The 22931-nt window shown below is 62.8% G+C and overlaps 2 gene segments (V, D, J or C); both read left to right on the top strand.

Annotated features, from left to right (window-relative positions):
- Nucleotides 1-1238: 1238 nt before the first annotated feature.
- Nucleotides 1239-12760, top strand: LOC118910657 (immunoglobulin heavy constant mu-like). The segment is given in 7 exon segments: nucleotides 1239-1440; nucleotides 8257-8574; nucleotides 8647-8985; nucleotides 9281-9598; nucleotides 9708-10040; nucleotides 12215-12330; nucleotides 12479-12760. Coding segments are annotated over 7 exon segments (1620 nt in total).
- The window catches only part of LOC118910659 (immunoglobulin gamma-1 heavy chain-like), a 66309-nt gene continuing 45269 nt past the window's right edge, over nucleotides 1892-22931 (top strand). Inside the window, 1 exon segment of the C gene segment in view lies at nucleotides 1892-1949. Coding sequence covers nucleotides 1907-1949 — 43 coding nt within the window.

The following is a 22931-nucleotide window of genomic DNA, read 5'->3' on the forward strand; positions in this document are numbered from 1 at the left end:
AGCAAAAACTTGGCCCAGACCCAGAAATGGCTGCAGGACTGGGTCTCCTGGGCTCTGTGGCCACCCCACCACCTGCCGGCCTCAGGGTTTTGGCTGAGCTGGGAACCACAGTGCTACCTGGGAGCACAATGATTGACAGCTCTACAAAAACACCCGGTGCTCCCTGGGCAGCTGGGCACCTGCCCCACTGCTCACGCAGACCAGGGGGAGGGGTGACGTTGGAAGGGGTCATCCAGGCGCACTGAGGAGGGGCAGCACTCAGGCGGAGGCCCATCGCAGAGGCCCTGGGCAGGTTTGGTGTGCACAGGGCCCTGGGGTGCTGGGGGCAGCCCAGTAGGGGGTGGGGAGTGACACTGAGCCATGGAGTAGCCAGGTATCAGAAGGTGGCCTTGTGGTTCCCAGACCCAGAGCTGACAGCAGGAGGGAGCAGACAGCTGACTTCCTGGCCTCCGGACTCCCTGGGGGCCCTGGCTGCGGGGTTTCTGTGGCCGCAGCAGGGGCCAGCTGAGCATGCCCAAGCTTTCTTCAAGCACTAGGGCCAAGGCGCCCTGGTTGCTGTCTCCTCAGAAGCCTGTGGCCCCGCCTGCCCTCAGGACACAGGGGTTTGTGTGGCCATGGGCAGGGATGTCAGCTGTATCTGCTACACCCTGTGGGGTCGGGGGGCAGCTGTGTCTGCTGTGCACTCGGGCACTGGGTATTTGCATGTGGGGAGCACAGACTCTGTCCCTGTGCGATGCTGTTCATTTCTGGGGACAGGGAACCCGAGTCACCGTCACCCAAGGTAAGAGGCTTCCTCTCTGCCCCTCTGTCCCAGGGCTGGGAAGCAAATGCCCAGAGGTTGCTGGGTCTGTATGGGGTGGGGCTCCTGCTGAGCCCATTCGGCCTGCGTTCTGCTGATGGCCTTTCTGGGGAGAGCGCTCGTGCCTGTGGATAGCAGGCTGGGCAGAGCAGGTTGAGTCAGGGTGCAGGGGGCCTGAGGGTTCAGGGCTGTGTGCTGTGCTGGGCGGGGTTCCAGGTTTTTGTACACCCCCTAACTGGGCCCATGGCAATGTGACTACTTTGACTACTGGGGCCATGGAACCCAGGTCACCGTTTCCTCAGGTGAGTCCTCCCAGCCCTCCTCTCCGCTCTCTCCCTGAGGCTATTTGGTGCATTTTAGTGAAAAGTAGGGTGTCTAAGTCTCAGGTGTGGAAGGACCAGGGACAGCCTGAGGGGCCCCGAAAGGGGCCTAGAGGGGACTGTGGCTCACACAGATGGGAAATGGAGGTCTCAGACTCCTGGGCTGGGCAGCCAGTGGGGCACTCTGGGGCCTCAGCCACCCTGGGTCCTCCGGGGACCCTACCTACCACCGGGCACCACTTCTTGCCAATAGTCCTGGCACATTTGTCAAACGTGGGCTCCAAATCTGGGGCCGGGGAGTCCAGGTCACTGTCTCCTCAGGTGGGTGCTCACCTCCCCCTCACACCAACTGCACTTGGGGAGGTCTGGGGTGTCAGGGCCTCCCTGTCGAGACGCTAAGGCATTTTGAAGGTTGGGAATATGAGCCATGGAGAAGGTCCCCCTGAATGAGGCTGAAACGGACATGCCCCGTCCCAAGGACGGCTGCAGTGTGGGGACCAGGCGGCTCCTTCGGTGGCTGGCCATCCCCTCCAGCCTCATCAGGACCTCCCCTGGCTGCTGCTTTGCAGGCTTCGCTGCCTCTGAATCTCTGGGGCAGTGGTCGTCAGGGCAGACGGGACTTCTGAGTCCCAGTTAGGGGTGATTAGTTTGCTGCCTGGTTTCTGAGGGCGGCTCCATGGGGCTCCTGGGGACAGTGCAGGTCCCTGTGGCCTCTGCACAGTGCCCGGCTGGGCCCCTGCTTTTGGAGGGGTGAGGAAGGAGATTGTGCCACTGTGATTACTATGCTATGGATGTGTGGGGACCTGGAACCCAGGTCACCATCAGCTCAGGTAAGAAAAGCCCCTCCAGGGCCTGTATTTTCTCTCCTGTCTGTGGGACTTTCTGAGCTGGTCCTGGGGACGTGTCCCTCAGGGTCCTGCACAGGCTGGTCAGGCGGGGATGCGACTGGGTGCCTTAGGGACTCCAAGGCCTCTTGACTTTATGGTGCTTTTTGAAAATTGGAACAATGCCAGCAGGCCGCACAGAGTCACCCATCCCCTGAAAGGACGGGAGGCAGGAAGGGCCATGGGGGGACGAGGGGCCACAGAACGTTAGGGCTGTGGGAGACACTCGATGTCAGAGTCACAGTGCTGGCCTGTGGGGTGTGCTGGGTGGTTGTGCCACCCAGGAGCTCACAGAGAAGAGTTTTCTTCAGGGTTTTGAGTCATGTTCTGTCAGGTTGTATTTAAAATTATTTATTGGTCAGGAAGATAACTGTCTGGGTGGAGAGGAACAAGCAGGTCTCCCCCCAGGCCTGGTGAGAGTGGGAGCTCGGCTCCCCGGGACGGCGTGGCCCCCAGAGAGGATGACTCGCTCCTCCTGAGAGACGTGCTCCCTGAGTGTTAAAAGACAGGATGCCATCGGAGCGGCTCCTGAGGAAAATGGTCAAGAAAACTGTAATTTCAAAGGTTACATTTTTCAGTATATTGTCAACTGTATTATAGATTCTAATCTTATCATTCAATGAACATCCACAAATCCTGCCTTCCTGGAGTTGGTATTGCGCCATTTCAGCCAAGAAACGGTGCCGTGGTGCCGCCGTCCCCCTCTCGGGGCTCCGGTGTGACGAGGGTGAATCAGGCTTGTTTTCTGATGGGTTGAGATGTTCAGCGTGGATGCTGTGAGCCAGGCAAGGTGGCAGAGGGCAGGGCAGACACCTGCAGCGGGCGGCAGGCGCAGGCCACCGCGAGCGTCTATTTTAGGGGGCAGGAAACGCCACTGACAGATATAGCTTATGGTTATGAAGAGGGGTTTTGGGGCGGTTTTGCCCAGCGACATGTCTGAAAGCTCCCACTGAGCAAAACAACACCTGGGTAATTTGCATTTCTAAAGAAGCCCAAAATGCTGCCAGAAACGGAAAGCTTCCTTTTTGAAACACTTGAATTTAATTTTTTCAGTGTTAGCTTATCGACTTCCCCTTTATATTCATTTTCAAAATAAGATGTTTCAGAAATTAAACAGTTTATCGATGTCTTCATATAACTTTTGTTAGTTAGTTATTCCTTCAAATTGTGATTGATCTCACACCATTTTCCCTGGCCCTGAAGCCTTGTTTTCATAGTGACCGTGCTCCCAATTTTTAAGCTAGCCGATTTTCCCTTCGCTACTAAGAGACATGTTGATATTGCAATAAAGGGCCTCCGTTTCAGCATTTTTCAAGACCGCTTTTTAAGTATTCATCTTAGGACAATTTTTAGGTGAAATGTGTGTAATTTTCCTGAATTACTTCAGTTAAACATGTTAGTTGGTGGATTCAGGGGAAACCCAGTCAGAAGTCAAATCGGAGAGGGACTCGGAGCACCTGGGAGGATGGTTTCTGCTGCGAACCATTAACCCAGCTTCTGCAGAGGAGGGCCTGGGAGCCGGTCCCACCAGGCCCGCCGTGGCTGGGGGCCCCCCGGGCCTCCCTGCAGCTGGGCGTGTGTAGCCGTGGCCTCTGCCACCAGGCCAACCAGCTGTGCTTCAATCTGCCATTTTTAATGGATTTGGAGGAATTCTTCCACGCCAAAACCCCCACGGGACTTTCCAGTGACCGGGCACCCCAAATGGTAAGAGAGAAACGGCCGGATCCGCTGCTCCGGAAAGGTCGATCGGTTGCTTTGTTTCTGCTTGAAGGGGAGTCGGTCTCTGAGGACCGCTCAGTGGAGGCTGGGACGCATTTGTGCGAAGCCCTTGAGCAGCTTTGGTCTGGGTCCCTCACGTGTGACTTCCCCTGAAGGTCATTCCAAGGAAGGTGGTGGTTGGCTCTCTGGTTCTTTAGCTAGTGATTCTCCTGATGCTTTAGAGCAAAGCACCCTTGTCTTCACGTGGGCGCTGAACACAGCTTCCGATTTTAGATCATTGTTGCGCACCTCCAAGTAGGCTCCCCTTGTAAAGAGATTCATGACACCAGGACTGTGCATGGCAAATTCAGATGAAACCCATTTCCTGGTCATTTTAATGTTGACTTTTATCCAGAGGGAAATCAGTTAAAGTCTGGGGCTTACGTTGGGCTCAGAAGGGACCATTGTGGCTGAGGGTATATGCCAGGAAGGTAAGGGCTCTGTGGAGAGAGCTGCCAGTTGCAAAGCAGAGACAGGCTTTTTCTCTGATGACAGACAGCAAACCCCCCCACAGTCCTTGCAGATGTCTTAATGAATTTAAGTTGCCAGGAAGTATTTTACCCAAGAAGCTGAAGGATGTCTGTGATCGATACTTCCTGGGAGCCAGAGGCCAGTGGACTGGTCAGGGACTGGGGATCCGAGCTTCCACTGGAGAAAGTCCAAGGGGCGTGGGAGGGTGGAGACGGCAGGGATCCCCCAGCCTGAGCCCAGCCCTGCTTTAAGGATCCCTGGGTGAGAGGACTAATGAGGCAGGTGGGTCTGGTGCCCTGGCACCTTTCTGGCCAGTACCACTGGGCCTTCAGGACAGTACAGAACTGCACTGCGCTGGACTAAATCACATGAGACTGAGTTTTCTGAGCTGAGCCAGGCTGAGCCGGGCCAGGCAGAACTGAGCTGAGCTGGGCTGAGCTGAGCTGGGCTAAACTGAGCTAAAGCTGGGCTGGGCTGGGCTGGGCTGGTCAGAGCTGGGCTCTGCTGGGCTGAGCCGGACAGAGCTGGGCTAGGTGAGCTGGGCTGAGCTGGGCTGTGTTGGACAGAGCTGGGGTCTGCTGGGCTGAGCCAGGCTGAGCTGGGCTAGGTGAGCTGGGCTGAGCTGAACTGGGCTGAGCTGAGCTGCACTGGGCTGAGCTGGGCTGGGCTGGGCTGAGCTGAGCTGAGCAGGGCTTAGCCAGGCTGAGCTAGGCTGGGTGAGCTGGGCTGAGCTGGGCTGAGCTAACCTGGGCTGAGCTGGGCTTGAACTGGGCTGGGCTGTGCTGAGCTGGGCTTTGCTGAGCTGAGCTGGGCTGAGCTGAGCTGGGCTGAGCTGGGCTGAGCTGGGCTGAGCTGGGCTGGGCTGGGCTGAGCTGGGCTGGGCTAGGCTGGGCTGAGCTGAGCAGGGCTTAGCCAGGCTGAGCTAGGCTGGGTGAGCTGGGCTGAGCTGGGCTGAGCTAACCTGGGCTGAGCTGGGCTTGAACTGGGCTGGGCTGTGCTGAGCTGGGCTTTGCTGAGCTGAGCTGGGCTTTGCTGAGCTGAGCTGGGCTGAGCTGAGCTGGGCTGAGCTGGGCTGAGCTGGGCTGGGCTGGGCTGAGCTGAGCTGGGCTGAGCTGGGCTGAGCTGGGCTTGAACTGGGCTGGGCTGAGCTGAGCTGGGCTGAGCTGGGCTGAGCTGAGCTACGCTGGGCTGAGCTTGGCTGGGCTGGGCTGAGCTGAGCTGGGCTGGGCTGGGCTGAGCTGAGCAGGGCTTAGCCAGGCTGAGCTAGGCTGGGTGAGCTGGGCTGAGCTGGGCTGAGCTGGGCTTGAACTGGGCTGGGCTGAGCTGGGCTGGGCTGAGCTGGGCTGGGCTGAGCTGAGCTGGGCTGAGTTGGGCTGAGCTGGGCTGGGCTGAGCTGAGCTGGGCTGAGCTGAGCTGCGCTGGGCTGAGCTGGGCTGGGCTGGGCTGGGTGAGCTGGGCTGAGCTGGGCTGAGCTGGGCTGTGCTCAGCTGAGCTGGGCTGAACTGGGCTGAACTGAGCTGTGCTGGGCTGAGCTGGGCTGGGCTGAGCTGAGCTGAGCTGCACTGGGCTGAGCTGGGTTGGGCTGGGCTGAGCTGTGCTGAGCTGAGCTGAGCTGCACTGGGCTGGGATGGGATGGGCTGGGCTGGGCTGGTCAGAGCTGGACTAGGTGAGCTGGGCTGAGCTGAACTGGGCTGAACTGGGCTGGGCTGGGCTGGGCTGAGTTGGGCTGAGCTGAGCTGGGCTGGGCTGGGCTGGGCTGGGCTGGGCTGGGCTGGGCTGGGCTGAGCTGTGCTGAGCTGAGCTGAGCTGCACTGGGCTGGGATGGGATGGGTTGGGCTGGGCTGGTCAGAGCTGGACTAGGTGAGCTGGGCTGAGCTGAACTGAGCTGAACTGGGCTGGGCTGGGCTGGGCTGAGTTGGGCTGAGCTGAGCTGGGCTGGGCTGGGCTGGGCTGGGCTGGGCTGGGCTGGGCTGGGCTGAGTTAGGCTGAGCTGAGCTGGGCTGGGCTGGGCTGGGCTGGGCTGGGCTGGGCTGGGCTGGGCTGAGCTGTGCTGAGCTGAGCTGAGCTGCACTGGGCTGGGATGGGATGGGTTGGGCTGGGCTGGTCAGAGCTGGACTAGGTGAGCTGGGCTGAGCTGAACTGAGCTGAACTGGGCTGGGCTGGGCTGGGCTGAGTTGGGCTGAGCTGAGCTGGGCTGGGCTGGGCTGGGCTGGGCTGGGCTGGGCTGGGCTGAGCTGGGCTGGGCTGGGCTGGACTGCACTGTGCTGAGCTGAGCTGGGCTGAGTTGGGCTGAGCTGAGCTGGGCTGCACTGTGCTGAGCTGGGCTGAGCTGGGCTGGGCTGGGCTGGGCTGAACTGGGCTGGGCTGGGCTGGGCTGAGTTAGGCTGAGCTGAGCTGGGCTGGGCTGGGCTGGGCTGGGCTGGGCTGGGCTGGGCTGGGCTGAGCTGTGCTGAGCTGAGCTGAGCTGGGCTTGAACTGGGCTGGGCTGAGCTGGGCTGGGCTGGGCTGGGCTGAGTTAGGCTGAGCTGAGCTGGGCTGGGCTGGGCTGGGCTGGGCTGGGCTGGGCTGGGCTGAGCTGGGCTGAGCTGGGCTTGAACTGGGCTGGGCTGAGCTGGGCTGGGCTGAGCTGGGCTGGGCTGAGCTGAGCTGGGCTGAGTTGGGCTGAGCTGGGCTGGGCTGAGCTGAGCTGGGCTGAGTTGGGCTGAGCTGAGCTGGGCTGCACTGTGCTGAGCTGGGCTGAGCTGGGCTGGGCTGGGCTGGGCTGAGCTGGGCTGGGCTGAGCTGGGTTGAGCAGAGCTGAGCTGGGCTGGGCTGAGCTGGGTTGAGCAGAGCTGAGCTGGGCTGGCCTACACTGGGCTGAGCTATGCTGAGCTAGGCACAGCTGCATGAGCTAGGCTGGGTGATCTGAGCTGAACTGAGCTGGGCTGAACTGAGCAGGACTGAGCTGAGCAGGGCTGAGCTAGGCTGGGTGAGCTGGGCTGAGCTGGGCTGAGCTGGGCTGAGCTAACCTGGGCTGAGCTGGGCTTGAACTGGGCTAGGCTGAGCTGAGCTGGGCAGACCTGGATGAACTGGGTTGGGTGAGCTGGGCTAAGCTGAACCGGGCTGAGCTGGGTTCCACTGAGCTGAGCTGGGCTGAGCTAACCTGGGCTGAGCTGGCCTTGAACTGGGTTGGGTGAGCTGGGCTAAGCTGAACCGGGCTGAGCTGGGTTCCACTGAGCTGAGCTGGGCAGGACGGAGCTGAGCAGGGCTTAGGCAGGCTGAGCTAGGCTGGGTGAGCTGGGCAGAGCCAGGTTGAGGAGGCTGAATTGGGCTAAGCTGAGCCGGGCTGAGCCGGGCCGAGCTGGGCTGGGTGAGCTGAGCTAAACTGGGCTGACCAAGGCTGAGTTGAGCTCGGTGAGCTTGCGGACAGTGGGCTGACCTGCGCTGAGCCAGGCAGAGCGAGGCTGAGCTACTGAAATGGGCTGGACTGGGTGGGCTAAGTAGGCCTAACCTGGGTGGGCTCGGGACAGGCCAAGCCGAGTGTGCGCCGGCTCACTTATCGCATATACACCCTCCCCAGACCCCAGACATGCAGGCTGAGCGCCAGTGTGGCCAGCTGGCAGGGCTCCCTGCAGGGCCACCTGCCACTCAAGGGGCTCGCTGTGCTCGGGGCTGCGTGTCAGGGTGACTCCAGGGCATCCGCGGGAAGGCAGAGTGGGCCTGGGCTGGGCCGCCCTGAAGGCCTCTGCATGCAGGGATAGTGCCAGGGTGAGAGGCCAGCTCTACCCTCCTAACGGGAAGCAAGAACCCCTTGTCTTCCCATACAGCAGAGCTGGGCCCCCACACACCCCAGCACCCCTGTACCAGGACCCCAGGCCTCACTGCACCACCCTTCCTGCTGTCAGTCACATCCAGGCAGCCGGTGGTGGGCTCAGCCCCAAGGGGCAGCCACAGAGCACCAGGGGCGGACAGCGGGGGCCTGACCCCAGCTAGGGCACTCCTCCTCACCACCCCCTGTTCTGTCTGTCCCCTCTTGGGTCCTCAGAGAGCTTGTCCCCTCCAAATCTCTTCCCCCTGGTGTCCTGTGAGAGCCCCCTGTCCGATGAGAGCCTGGTGGCCATGGGCTGCCTGGCCCAGGACTTCCTGCCCAGCACCATCACCTTCTCCTGGAACTACAAGAACAGCAGTGACGTGAGCACCCGAGACATCAAGACCTTCCCCTCGGTCCTGCGGGGCGGCAAGTACATGGCCACCTCCCAGGTGCTCCTGGCCTCCGTGGACGTGCTCCAGGGCTCCGATGACTTCCTCACGTGCCGAGTCCAGCACGCCAATGGAAACAAGGTCGTGAAAGTGCCCCTGTCAGGTGAGCGCTGCCCCACTGTGGGCGGGGTAAGGGTGGGCTGGGCCGGGCTGACCCCCTGTGCCCTCGCTGCAGCGCCCGCAGAGCTGCCCCCCAGTGTGGACGTCTTCATCCCGCCCCGGGACGCCTTCTCCAGCAACAGCCAGCGCACGTCCAGGCTCATCTGCCAGGCCACAGGCTTCAGCCCCAGGCACATCTCCGTGTCCTGGCTGCAAGACGGGAAGCGGCTAGAGTCTGGCTTCACCACAGACAACGTGGAAGCCGAGACTAAGGGGTCGGGGCCCGTGACCTTCAAGGTCACCAGCACACTGACCATCACCGAGACTGCCTGGCTCAGTCAGAGCACATTCACCTGCCACGTGGAGCACAGTGGGCTCACCTTCCAGAAGAACGTGTCCTCCTTGTGTGGCAGCGGTGAGTGGCCCCTGGTATGGCCCCCCATGCGGGGCCCCTCACACACCTGGGGGTCTGCTCGGGTTTGCAGGCACTGCCCAGACACGGCCAGCTGTGCCCCAGCCTTGCCTTTGCACAGCGGGCAAGGGCGGGACAGGGCAGCTTGGGGCCACCTGTCAGATGAGGGGCCAGCATCCCCCCCGAGGGGGCCTTGGGGCTAGGACGGCTCAGCGAAGGGGGCCTCGCTATCTGGGGAAACCCCCACCTTCACATCATTTCCCGCCCAGCCCTCAAACCTGCTCTGCCCCGACTCCAGGTACAAACACTGGCATCCAGGTCTTCGCCATTCCCCCTTCCTTCGCCAGCATCTTCCTCACCAAGTCGGCCAAGCTGTCCTGCCTGGTCACAAACCTGGCCACCTATGACAGTCTGGCCATCTCCTGGACCGGCCAGGACGGCAAGCCCCTGAAAACCCACACCAACATTTCCGAGAGCCACCCCAACACCACCTTCAGCGCCACGGGCGAGGCCACCGTCTGCGTGGAGGACTGGGAGTCGGGCGACGAATTCACGTGCACAGTGACGCACACGGACCTGCCCTCGCCGAGGAAGCAGACCATCTCCAGGCCCAAGGGTAGGCCCTGCCTGCCCCTTCCCTCTGCCCCAGACTCCCCCGCGGCCCCCAGGCTCCTAGAGGCGGGCCGGTGGGGCAGCCTGAGCTCACAGCTCTCTCTGCCCCACAGAGGTCGCCAAGCACACGCCCTCCGTCTACGTGCTCCCGCCCACCCAGGAGCAGCTGAAACTGCGGGAGTCGGCCTCCGTCACCTGCCTGGTGACGGGCTTCTCCCCACCGGACGTGTTTGTGCAGTGGCTGCAGAAAGGGCAGCCCGTCCCCTCCCACAAGTATGTGACCAGCGCCCCAACACCCGAGCCCCAGGCCCCGGGCCTCTACTTCGCGCACAGCATCCTGACAGTGAGTGAGGAGGACTGGAGTGCCGGGGAGACCTACACCTGCGTCGTGGGCCACGAGGCGCTGCCCCACACGGTGACCGAGAGGACCGTGGACAAGACCACCGGTAAACCCACCCTGTACAACGTCTCCCTGGTCCTGTCTGACACGGCCAGCACCTGCTACTGACCCCTGGGCTGCCCCGACGGGCTGGCACTGGGGCCTCTGGGTGACCCGGCGCTGCGTGCATGCCTGTGTGCAAACTGAGTATGTCAAAGGGTGCCACGCTGCATGCTCTCAAAACGGAAATAAAAAGATCCATTCACAGACGCTGGTCCTGAGTGAGCGATGCTCTCGCCCGCCGGGGCCATGGCTATGCTGCCCCCACACCACCCTGCACCCCCTGCCACCCACCCCCACCTCCGCATGCCCGGTGCCCCTACCTGATGCTCACAGCACACCCAGCTCCCCCTCACTTCTCTCCCAGCTGCCCCGCAGCCAGTCGGGTGTGTGACACACACACACACACACACACATGCATACAGAGACGCAGACATGTGTGCACATAGATGTGGGCACACAGAGATCCACATGCACACACAGACATACACATGGGCATACAGAGACATACATGCACACACACAGGCACATAGACATACACATGCACGTGCACAGGCCCACGTGAACACACATGGACACAAATGCTCATGCATACAAACACATGTGCACACATGCACATGCACAGATATAGACAAATGTGGATATAGGCACAATGCGCATGGTCACAGACACATACAATGGGCACGGGTAGAGACATACATGCACACTTGTGCAAAGACATGAACACACATGCTTAAATGGAGACATACAAGCACACACTCGTACACACGCACACACATGGACAAGATACTGGCACATGAACATACAGGCACATGCACACATGGACACACACACACATGGAAAGACACTGACCCATGAACATACAGGCGCATGTACACATGGGCAGACGCACACGTGGATGCCAGCCCTGGGCACCCAAAGCCACACAGTACCCTGTGGTTGGTACTTCTGCCCTCCTGGCACCACACCCAGCTCAGCCCTGCAGCTCCCTGCACCGCACTCTCCACAGGGCTCCGTGCCTCAGCGCCGCTTGTCCTTTCGCCTTGGCTTGGAGGGATATCCATGGGCTGGCCCTGCTCAGACTCTGACCATGGGCAACCTCCCCAGGCCTGGGCACAGGGTTCAGAGGCCACACCGAGCCCGGCCGGCTGTAGCACCTCAGAGAGGCCCAGGCCTCCATGCAGGCCCCTGAGGCTGGCAGGCCCCCCAGCACCCGCCTGCGGTCAGGCAGTGTGAGGGCCTGTCCTGCCTGCATGTCAGTCCAGGAGGCCCTGCTGTGCAGGGGGAGCTGCAGGCAGCCTGACCTGAGCAGGGTCTGCCCCAGAACCCCAGCACTGGAGGTGCGGGACAGGAGACACCCCCACAGGGAGAGAGGGGGCTCAGGGCCCAGTGGGCAGGGAGGGGGACAGGGGCGCCTCTCCCAACAGGCCACCTCCTGCCCTTCCCATGCCCCCAAGGGCCCTTCTCTGCAGGGCCTGCAGGCCCCACTAAATGTCCTTGATGTCACCCTCCCTGGGGCCTTAGGGGGCTATCTGACCCCTCAGTCCCAGAGCCATGATCCTGATGGGCACCAATGCCAGCCAGGGCCCCACCCAGTCCCTCACATGTGCTGCCCACTCTGAGGAGAGAGAGACTGAGAGTGAGGTCAGCTGACATGCGGAGAGGGGAGCCCAGGGCCTAGACATCCACCTGCACCCCCTGTCCGCCCTCACTGGCCACATTGGCTGGGGGCCTGCCCACCCCAAAGCCCAGGTGACAGGAGGTCCCCTGCCCTTCAGTCTCCAACGGTGCCTCCTGCAGGACCCCAGGAGCCCCTCATAGGAGGCCCCCCCTGCCCCTTGGCTGTGCTGCCCTGTCACCCTCTCTGCCACAGCAGGACTCCAAAGACAAGGTGCTCAGCCTTGGCCATGACCTGCCCCTGCCCAGCCCCCACTCATGCCTGGCCTGAGACCCTTCCTGGCTGAGCCTGGGAGCCCCCATCCCCGCAGGGCAGGGGAGGGGCTGGAGGAGGCACGCAGCACGCTTACACCTTCCTGACCTCCTGCCCCTCTGTCCCCACCCCACCCGGCCCCCCCGGGGGGCAGCACAGCCACGGAGCCGGGCAGGCCGGAGGCCAGGGGTCCTGAGGAGGGGTCCCCATGGTGCTGAGCGGAGCCTGAGCCCCGTGCCGTGTCCCTGCAGAGGGCGAGGTGAGCGCCGAGGAGGAGGGCTTCGAGAACCTGAGCACCATGGCGTCCACCTTCATCGTCCTGTTCCTCCTCAGCCTGTTCTATAGCACCACCGTCACCCTGTTCAAGGTGGGGCCGCCGGGCAGAGGCTGAGGCGCCCAGTCACGGGCACAGAGCCCCGGGCTGCAGAGGGCCAGTGGGGAGTGGGGGGGCCCGGCCCCACCCTGGCTTCATTCCCAGGGGCAGGAAAGCAACTCACACTGTCTGCTGCCTGCAGGTGAAATGACCCACCATGGAAGAATCCCGGAGGCCAGAGAGGCGGAACCACGCAGGGCGCCTGTGGGCCTGGGATCCCCAGCCCCTGTGGCCGGTCGGCTTGTACGTAAACTTTCCCCACGTCACCCTTCATGGGGCACTCTAAGAAACAGCTTCTTTCCAAGGCCCGATGCTGTGGGTGGTGGGGACCCTGCAGCCCCGGGCTCTGCTCCCGCAGATGCACACACTTTGCAACGTACTCACGTGTCCCCTTGAAATAAATGTGTACATTTTATCTTGCGAACCTGCTCCTTCACGAAGTTTTCTTTCCCAAAGAACATGCCCTGTGTGTTTTGAATCTCAGGGGCGTACCCTATTTCAGGGGGCCCGTGGGAAAGGGCGATCTGGGTCTATGCAGGCCCAGGCCCCACCTGCTGACCAGGGTATCAGGGCCGGTCCCCCTATGAAGGAAGATGGCCGAGCCGAGAGGGTTCCAGGCCTGGCGTTGCAAACACAGCTTGGGCTTGGAAGCAGGCTTGTCCTCGGGTGTGATCAGCAGGGGTCTCAGCCCCCAAGTGTCACTCTGTCTCTATTCCTAGTGAGCCCCGTCACTTGAGGGCTTGGCCCAGTCCTGTAGTGCATGGGCCCATGAGACTCCGGGGAGCACAGAGCAGCACATGCCCAACCCAAGGGCGCCCTGCTGGCACTGGGGAACTGCAGCCCAGTCAGGCGGGGAGTGGAGTGTGGCCGTGGGGACAGAAGTTTGTTATGAGCCAGTCAGGAGGTCACGTGATGCAGAGAGGCAGACATACAGGGAGGGTTCGTGCAGCCACGTCACATGGAAAGACTGGCCATGGCCGGGCCCAGAGCGATGACAGTGAGCCTGACCTGAGAGGGGAAGGTGGCGCCGTGCTGAGGGTAGCCGGGGGGTAGCCAGGAGCAGCCCCCAGGCTGCAGAGAGGTCCGGACAGCTGTGGCAGTGGGCATCTGGACGGAGGGCAGTGGAGAGAAAGCCGGAGAGGGCCGCCCCTGTGAGCCAGGCCCCGGTAGGAAGCGCCTTCAGAGAGGTCGTAGGACAGCAGCGATGGGGGCACCCAGGACCTGAACTCCAGCCCGTCCCCACTGGGTGAGGTGCCAGGGGAGGCAAGAAAAGGGCAGGGGTCCCCCAGCTGCGGGCTCCTATTAGCTGGACCTTGCCTTGATCCCAGCCTTGCACAAGGGACCCACAAAGCTCAGGACACAGTCGGCAGGATAGGGAGGCCTGTGCACCTGCGGCTGGCGGCTCAGAGCGCCTATACTGGTATCCAAGGGTTTTCATGACAAAGTCCCAGCCACTGGGGGCTGAAATGACAGAAAAGTGTTCCCTTCAGGTTCTGGAGAAGGGGAGCCAGATGCAGATGTGGGAGGGAGTTAGGGCTGCGCCCAGGCCCAGGGGAGCCTCCACTCCAGATGCACCCAGCTGCTGTGCCCAGCCTTCCTCGGCGTGCCTTGTGGAAAACATCACTGACCATCCACCATCAGGCTCACACGGGGCCTCTCTGTGTGTCTACCCCTAATTCCCCTTTCATGAGGATCCTGTCAGACTGGATTAGGGCCCAGCCCGGCCCAGAACACCTCCATCTTAACATACTGACCACCTCCTTACTGACCCTGTTCCCAAATGAGGTGACACTGTGTGGTCCTGCAGAGATACGGTGTCATATATAAACTGGGAGACACACCCAAGCCCAACCAGTTTGCCCTCTGCCCCCAACATTCATGTCCTCACCTGCAAAATACTCACGCCCACATCCCCAAAAGTGTCACCCCGTGCGGTGTCGGCTCTGAGTCAAGAATCTCCTCCGAGCATCACCTTAATCAGATGCAGGTGAGACACTAAACCTGCCTGATGCTGGGACACAGCCTCGTCCAGCTGCGGACCTGACCCATCAGGTATCTAACCCACAAGTACGACGCTCCTGGACAGGCCCAGAATCTCCCAGCCTTTTGCCTGCTCCCGGTCCCCGCCCAGTGTCCCCCTCGTACGTTCCCCACACTTCTGCTCTGCAGAGAAACCTCGGCAAGACGCCTGAGTCTGTTGCGGGCAAATCCGACTTCGCACAAAACAGTGGGACGTGATCCAGCTGAGCCCATGGCCACCTTACCACAGGGACCACTGATGCTCGGTTCCTGCCTCCGCAGCCCTCCTGGGGCCCCCACCAGACCCGCCAGCGTCATCGCATCTACTGTGCCAGCACCCCGACGCCCTGCCAACCCCTGCCCCTCACCAGCTCTGAGGCCGCTGGGGCTCGCTGCAGGGCACCCACCCAGTACTGGAATCTGTGTCTGTTTCCATGGTGACCGTAACAGGCCCACACGCCTTGCCTGGTCCAGGTCAGGAGGCTAGGGCTCCAAGGTGAGGGTGAGGCAGGCTGGGTGTCTTCTGGGGCCACGAGGGACTGCCCCGTGCCACCCTGCCTCCGCCAACCTTGGCGGTCCTCGGCTTCAGAAGCTCCCTCCAGGTCCTGCTTTGCCTCCTGGGCGTGTCTCTGTCCAGCCCCCTTGGGCAGGGACACACTCAGATTGGGTTTGGAGGCCGCCCTCCTCCAGGGGACCCATTAACTTACTGCTTACAGCTGCTGTGGCATGTCTCCAAGGAAGGTCATATTCTGAGGTCCTGGGGGCTAGGACTTCTACATATGAGTTTGGGGGACACAGCTCGACCCTTTCACACCTCCCATCCCAGCATCTGTCCAAGAGTGCTTGGAGGGGGTCTGGCAAAGAGTGACCAGAGGGTGCCAGGCCCAGGGCCAAGGGGCGTTGGGGAGGGGATCTGGGCAGCTCTGTGAGGGAGGGGGCTTCTGAGCCAGGCCAAGATGGCTCCTGGGACATGGACAGGCCATGGTCCTGCTGAGGAAAAAAGGGGACGGGGTCACCGGGCCTCGGGAGAGCAAATAGGTGGGTCCCGCTCCCGGGGCCAGGGGAGAGGCTGAGAGATGAGCAGGCCTGGCCCTGTCCAGACAAAGGTGGGCCGTGTGGTAAGTGTGAAGAGGAGACAGGGTGGAGGGCACCTGTGAGACTGGGATGGGATGGGACAGTGCCATCAGGGACCCAGGCAGAGAGCACGTGCACACCAGGCTGTTCTCAGCCACCCAGGGAGCGGGCGGGTTTGGGGGCAGCCTCCCAGAGCCCGGCAGCTGCAAGAGGCAGCCCTACATGGGGCCCAGAGCACTGCAGGGTGCAGCCTGCCAACACCGGCTGAATGCCCGGAGCTCCCAGGACAGCTCACGGCCTGTCCCCAAGTGTCAGAGCCCAGGGGACAGGCATCGGGGAGAGGAGGTTGGATTCCCCATACCAAGGACCAAAGTCTAGCCACACGGCCCCAGGCAGAGGGGACCTGTGTCTCCCCTGCAGGGGCCTGGGGAGCAGCAGCTGGAGGTCTGGACTCAGGGTCCCCTTGCCCCTCAAGCACTCTGGTGACACCGGCCCCAGCACCGGCCCCACCACAGGCTGAAATGGGAAGGTCGGTTGCTCTATTCATGGACAGGAGCAGCCACTCAGCCCAGCCAGTCCCTGAGCCCACCCACACCCTGAGCGTCATGGCCCGGCTCGCCTGTCTTGCATAGCCTTCCAAGCTTAGCTCCTGTTCGCCTTGGTACCAACGTGTAAAGCCCCAAAGGAAGATAAGCACTAGACCATTGCCTGCTCAGCAACCAGGTACCTCCCGGACCTGGCATAGGTCGCCAGGAACCCGGGGGCACACAGTCAGACTCCGATGACCAGCTGCGCGATGTGGAAAGGAGGCGACACCCAGCTGTCCTTCCTGACCATCCAGGGGAAGCCGGGTCCCTATCGCTGCCGCATCCACCAGCTGTCCGCCGACTCCAACGTGGAGAAGAACTTCCGCTGGCCAAGCAGGAGGCCCTGAGACCTCTGAGGAACCCCCCGGATCTCCCCAGCACCCTCAACCCTGGGCCCGACCCAAAGACCGCAGCAGAGGCCCAGGCCGGACACAGCACCCACCAGCACCCCAGGGCGCCTCCATTTCCTCACAGACCCTGTCCCCAGCACAAGGAGGCAGCTGGCTAGGAAAAGGCAGCAGGGACAGTGGAGCCCCCAGCCCCGCCTCCACACGGCGCTGTCCAGCCCACGCCCACCCACCTTCCCTGCAGCGCCTGCCCGGCCCCCCCCGGCCCCTCCCTCCCCAGACCGCGCTGACCGTCGGCCGCCCACTGCTCCACCCACTCCAGCATCCTGGACGCTCAGAACCCCACACGGCTGTGACGACCCCGCCAAAGGGCACCATCAAACCCCCACCGCTGCCCAGGCCCAAGGTAAAGAGCCCCCACGCCAGCACACCCCACCCTGCCCTCCTGCCCCTGGGGCTGCCTCCTTCCAGCCGCTCTGTGACACATCCTGGGCGTCCACAGCACACCTGGGTCAGGAGCGGGCCCTGGACTGGCACCGCTGAGCACCTGATATGACGTGCCGGATCCTGCGAGCAGGGAACCCCAGGCACCCACAGAGGAGCACAGCGGACAAGGGGGGCCCATGGCCAACACTGGGGCACAGCTGACCCCGTGGAGGACTCAGACGCGAGCTTGGCACGGAGCCCCACGTGGGGACCCTCACAGAACCACCGGATGCCCTGGAGCTGTGGCAGGGGATGCAGGGGCTCATCCCAGGAGGGCCCATCTCTGTAGGCCACCTGCACCTCCTCTTCACCTGGCTCAGCCTCTCCTGGTGGTGGGGGCCTCACCGGGGTCACACAACCCCTGTCTGCCACCTCGGAAGAGGGTCCCATCTCTGCTGAGCATGGCACAGGGCCACATGAGCATGAACAACCAGGGTGGGCAGTGCTGGTAGGAAAGGGGCGGCCCCCACATGGCCCAGGAACCCAGGCAAGGAGCCACTGTGGCACCAGCGTGGGGGGCTCCCACCCGGACTTTGGTCGGGATGCCCCCACACCAGGCCAGAATCCGCCCATGTGGACATCCAGGAACACAGGGCTCCTCATCTCTGAACACTGCCAGTCCCTGTGTGGCATACACTGCTCAGACCACAGCAGGGGGGAGTCAAGAAAGAGGCGATCTTCAGGTGAGGGTGGGGAGCGTGGCCCCCCTCTGCAGCCCGGGCCCGCCGGCCCCTGGCCCTCCTGAGCATGTGGGCTCTCAGCCCCGACTGCGAGGGCTCACACCCGGCCCCTTGGCAGCTGGGGGACCCCACCCAGCACAGCCCTGGGCAGGCCTGCTGGGTGGCAGGGAGGACCTCCAGGGGAAGAGGAGCCTCTGCGGGGCTCGCCCAGAGAGGCTCAGCCCTCCCCCCAGGCCCGCACGGCCTCCTGGGAGGACCCGACCCCAGTGCTGCATGGCTACCACGCGCCCTGCCGGCGAGATGAAGCCTGAGCCCATTGTCCACAGCTGAAGAGCGGCCTCCCCGGTTCCAGAGGGAGGGGAGGCAGGAGCGGTGAGAGAGAATCCCACGCAGCTGCAAGACCTGAAATAGTCACCCTCTGACCCTTGACAGGAAGGGTTCTGACCCCCAGTCTGCTGCAAATCTGCAGCCCCTTAACTCCTCTGACATTCGGGCCCTAAGCTCGGGAAAGTGGCCATTAGTCACGCAAGCTCGCAGCACAGTTCTGGTGGTTGCCATGCAGACAGGCAGGGTCCCTCCAGAACCAAAGGCACAGGGAACAGGTGCAGGCGGGTCTCAAGGGCCCTGAGGGAGGAAGGAGGACCTGGGCCCACCACAGCCCATCCACCCGAGGAGCCAGAGGAGGCCCCGCCTCACACACACATCCCCTCCTCAGCACCCTGTGCCCACCACACCCAGCCAGGAGCCAGTATGCCAGGAAGCCCTGTGTCACTGTCCCAGGAGGTCAGTACTGGGCACAGAGTGGGGGCAGGGGAGGAGCAAAGGTGGGGTCTGCTCTAGGGACCCTGCGGGAGCCAGGACACCAGGGCACTGCTCACCCGCCCTGGGACCCCCACCTCCAGCCCACCCTCGGCCCGGGATGGTCTGCACACCACGCTAACTGCTGGCTCTCCTCTGGCAGAGTATCCGAACCACACCCACCATCCTGGCATCTACTTGCTGCCCCCTCTCCGGCATGGCCTGTGGCTACAGCCTGAGGCCACCATCACTGGCCTGGTGCTGGGGGATGAGCTGCAAGAGGCCCACTTGTCCTGGCTGGTGGCCAGGGCAGCGCCCCGCAGGGCTGTGCTGGAAGGACAGCTGCGGCCATTCCACAATGGCTCCCAGAGCCTGAGCAGCCAGCTGGCCCTGCCCCGGGCCTTGTGGGCCACAGGAGGCCCCCTCACCTGCAGGCTGAGCCACCCTGACCTGCCGTCCCATGTGGAGGCAGTGGCGCTGAGAGAGCTCGGAGAGGCCGGCTCCAGGGCCCAGGGAATGGGTGGCCCGGGCCCTGCACACCCAACGCCCGGCCCGGCAGCTCTTCTGGCCAATGCTCTCCAAGGGGCTGGAGGCCCCCAATGCCTAGGGCCACCTGGCTTCTCCCGATGCCTCTGATAGCCCACGCACGACCTGCTTCTCCCTGCAGCTGCCACGGCACCCAGCAGCCTCACTGTCTGCATCCTGACCACACGAGGGGCAGCCTCTGGGCTCCTGTGCGAGGTATCCGCCTTCTCACCCCCAGACATTGTCATCGCCTGGCTGGAGGGTCAGCACGGGGTGGACCATTCTTGGTTTGCCACTGGGCACCCCACGGCCCAGCCTGGGAGCACCACGTTCCAGACCTGGAGAGTCCTGCACTTCCTGGCTGCCCCAGGCCCACAGCCAACCACCGTGTGGTTGGGCACGAGGCACCCCGGAATCTGCTCAGCACCAGCTGGAGCCTGGAGGCTGGCAGTGAGTCACACACAGGCACAGGTCAGGAGCCGAGGGGCTGAGCTACCTGGCCCTATAGCCCCGAGCCTGTGCAGGGTGTGGAGAGAGCATGTACTTTCCACGTGTTGGGCGCTGGCCCAGGGTGTGTGGACAGTGGTGTCACTGCTGCCTGGCACCGAGGGGCAGGAGCTTCCCACCAAGATGTGCCCTGCTGCTGCACAGACAGAGGCCTCCTGTGGGACACGAGGTGGGCCTCCAGAGCTGCCCTCCCAGGGGTATCCAAGGACCCTAGGCCCCAAGACCTCCACCAGTCCCAGAGCACAGCCAGCACCTCAGGAGCCAGCTTCACCTGACGCAAGGCAGGGCTTGGGTGCCCAGAGAAGTCAGAGCAGCCCATGTCCGTGGTGGGCCCAGCCGCACCCTGCCTAGCGGGCAGAGGGGGCACACATCTGCCACGGGTCAGGCTCACGGTCAGGGATGGGCTCTTCCACCCTCTGAGGTCTCATGCCAGGCCCTGTGGCTGCCCCATAGCACCCAGACCAGTGCCCCCACCTTGCTGGTGGGCCAGCAGTGGGCACATCAGGCCAGGGGGCCAGCAGGGCACCGTCTTCCACTGCTTTCTGTGGGGAGGCATCAGGGATGCAGCCCAGAGGGAGCTGCCCCCTGTGGTCCAAGCCTCAGGCACCCTGCATGATCCAAGCAGAGGAAAGTGCCCGTGGAGGCCCAAGTCAGCAAGATGGGGCCGGAGGCTGCTGGCTCGCAGACCCGGCCACCCAGGGCATGTCAGCCCCTGGTCTTGCAGGGGCCTCCTCACCCTGGCCTGGGGCTCCTGGAGTGTAGGTCCATGCTGATCTTTCTCCAGGGCTCCTGTCTCCCGCATTCAGGCACAGACCTGACCCCGTGCCAGGATGACCACAGCTGAGGCTGGATGCTGGTCTGCTGTCAGGCACAGAGCTCCCGGGTCCAGGCTGCAGGTGTGTGCACACACACACACCTGGAATGCCCATGTGCCGTGTGCAACCCAGGGGTAGCAAGGTCAGGAGAGACCTGTCCATGTGCAGCCACCATCGTGTTTCTGGCCCCGGGCTGCCCCCAGACCACTTACCACCGCCTCCAGTGTGTTAGCAACAGGCTTTCTCAAGTTATCTGTGGCAAAGGACCATTGCCTTTTTAAATATTTCCAGTTCGTCATAGACAAACACCTCTGTAGAATGCAACAGGAATTATGGTGGAAAAATGAAATGAATGATATCAAAAATGTGCCAGCTTTTTATTATTACATTCAGCAGACAGCTATAAAGAGCTTCCAGTGCCCGTGGCTCCCACCCTGGCCTCCTGCGCCCACAGCCCACGGTCCCCACGCCAGCACCCCCCACACACAGGATGGCCACACCGAGTGTTGGCTGGGTGGGCTGCTCAGGAGCCGTGTCCCCTGACGGTCCCCACTGGTACCTCCCACCCGCCCGAGGGCCTTCCCACCGTGGATCGCTGCGTGCTTTCCACAGAAGCGTGTTCACCTTCGCCTGGACGTGCAGACCCCCTCCCAGGGTAGCCCCCCACTCCGGCCTCCAGCAGGGGTCACACTGCCCTCACCTTCCACGGCCTTGCAACTGTGCCCACTCAGGCCAGCCCTCCAGCCAGCCCCGTGCCAGTCAGCATGCCCAGGGCACCATGCCCCTTCCCCTTGTAGCCTCAGCTGTTGGCTGTGGTCCTGCTGTGAGGTCAGAGATGAGGCCTCAGCTCCCCCCACAGTCCCGAAGGGCCCCACGTGCCATGGGCTGCACACACTCAGGCCCTCGTGGAGTGTGGCCGGGACCGGGCCTCCTTCCCTCCACACCCAGGACCCCTCTTGAGGCTGCCTCCCTCGCCCCACCCTGCTCCGTGTGAGGCCGACCCCATTTGTCCCCAGCTCCCTGGCCCTCTGCCCCACCCGAGCCTCCTCTGCACCTTCCAGCACATTGTTTGGATTCCTTACTCAGGGAGGCTGGTTTCTTCCCCCTCCCTGACAAAGCTGCCCCAAGGAGAACAGGGTTTGCTATTGTCCCCACAACCCCCCACACAGGGCAGAGCCCTGCACACAGTAGGTGCTCGGGAACCATTCCCCGTGAATGGGAGCCGGGTGCCTCCACATGGGACTCTGGGTCCCAGATGTGCCCCCCCTCGGGTTCCCAAAGCCGTGCCCCTTCTGAATGCACCCCTCCCCACTCTGCACCTCAGTGAGCAGCCGCCTGCCATGCACCCCAGGAGACACCTCAATGTCATGAGGGGCCAGTGTGTCCTCCCCATGTGCTGCCCCTGCCTCCCTGCCAGCCTCCAGCCACGGCTTTCGAAACCCTGATGGTGTCCCGGCAGCCCAGCTCAGACCCCCTGAGAGGTTCCCATCACACCAAGGATGAGGCCAAAACTCTCACACATGACCAGCGGGCGTGGGCAAGGGGGCCCAGACAGGGCCCACACCACCCTCCTTGAGGCTGCCCACCCCTGCTCCTCTCACTTGTCACCACGACAAACTGTCCCTGCCTATCCCCTGGCATCTGCCTGCCTCCCAGTCTGGACTCTGTGAGTCCAGCATCCATCACAGCTAAAGGGATGGAGGGAGGGCCTGGCTGGTGCCACCAGGTTGCAGAGCCTTGAAGGACACTCCAGCCTTGACCTACACCACAGCCCCCAGCCCGGCCTCGCCCAGAAGAGCCCGCTGGGATCACGGCTGCTCCCAGCTTCCCAGGGAAGTGGCTTCCGGCTTTTCCCTCTGCCCTGGGATTTGGGCCGTGGAGCCCATCCATGGGCCCCAGGCAGGGTGGGCAGGGCTGCTGCACCACAGCCCATGGCCCGAGGTTCCCCCAAGCATGGTGGCTGCCTGGTTGGGTCCAGGGGTCTGTGTTGAGCTTCTTTCTGGAAGCAGATTTATAAAATGGCCTAAAACGTGTGCCATGAGGAACATTCATGGCCACCCTCCTAGGGCCCCAGCTGCTGCACCAGGGCAGGAGGGCCCCTGCCACGCCTGCACCAGCCCTCCGCGGTGTCCTGCCTCCTCTACGGAACCTCTTGGGCCGCCTTCTCACACGGCTCCCCTGCTGCCTTAAGGAAACATCGGCTGACCTCTGCCTGTGTACAGAGCTCTCTGCTGGAGGCACTGACAGCCCGTTGGGCCCCTGACAGGCCCCACGTCCCTCCGTAAGCTGTGTGTGACCTGCCCCCATGGCACCCCAGGCTTTAGCTCAGCCCTCTGCCATGCGGGCTGGGGGCCGTTTCCCCTGTGGCAGCAGCCTCACCCACTGAGACGCCCCCCTCTCAGGGCAGGAGCATCTGTTTCCCCCTGTGGTGATAAACAGGATACACATGCCCTCCCGCAGTTAAATCAAGGCTGACAGGCCTGGTCCCACAGGGTGGGATTCACTGCCCAGCCACCTGCATGGGGCCCAACTGATGCCCCGTCTTCATTTTTTGGGGGGGGCAAAGGGTCTGAGCCAGTCCTGTCCCCAAAGGCTTGGGACTGAAGCCTCCCAGGACCAGAGCAGAGCCAGGCTGTGTTCTCCAGTCGGGGCCCCGATGTCCATTCATGCCGGGTTTGTTCTAGAAGGACGCATGGCTGGGACAAGACCTCAAAGACCTCGGTGCACGAAAAAAGCAAGGTGGCATCGGCCCTCACT

This window comes from Manis pentadactyla, chromosome 11, assembly GCF_030020395.1.
Source record: "Manis pentadactyla isolate mManPen7 chromosome 11, mManPen7.hap1, whole genome shotgun sequence".
Lineage (NCBI taxonomy): Eukaryota > Metazoa > Chordata > Mammalia > Pholidota > Manidae > Manis > Manis pentadactyla.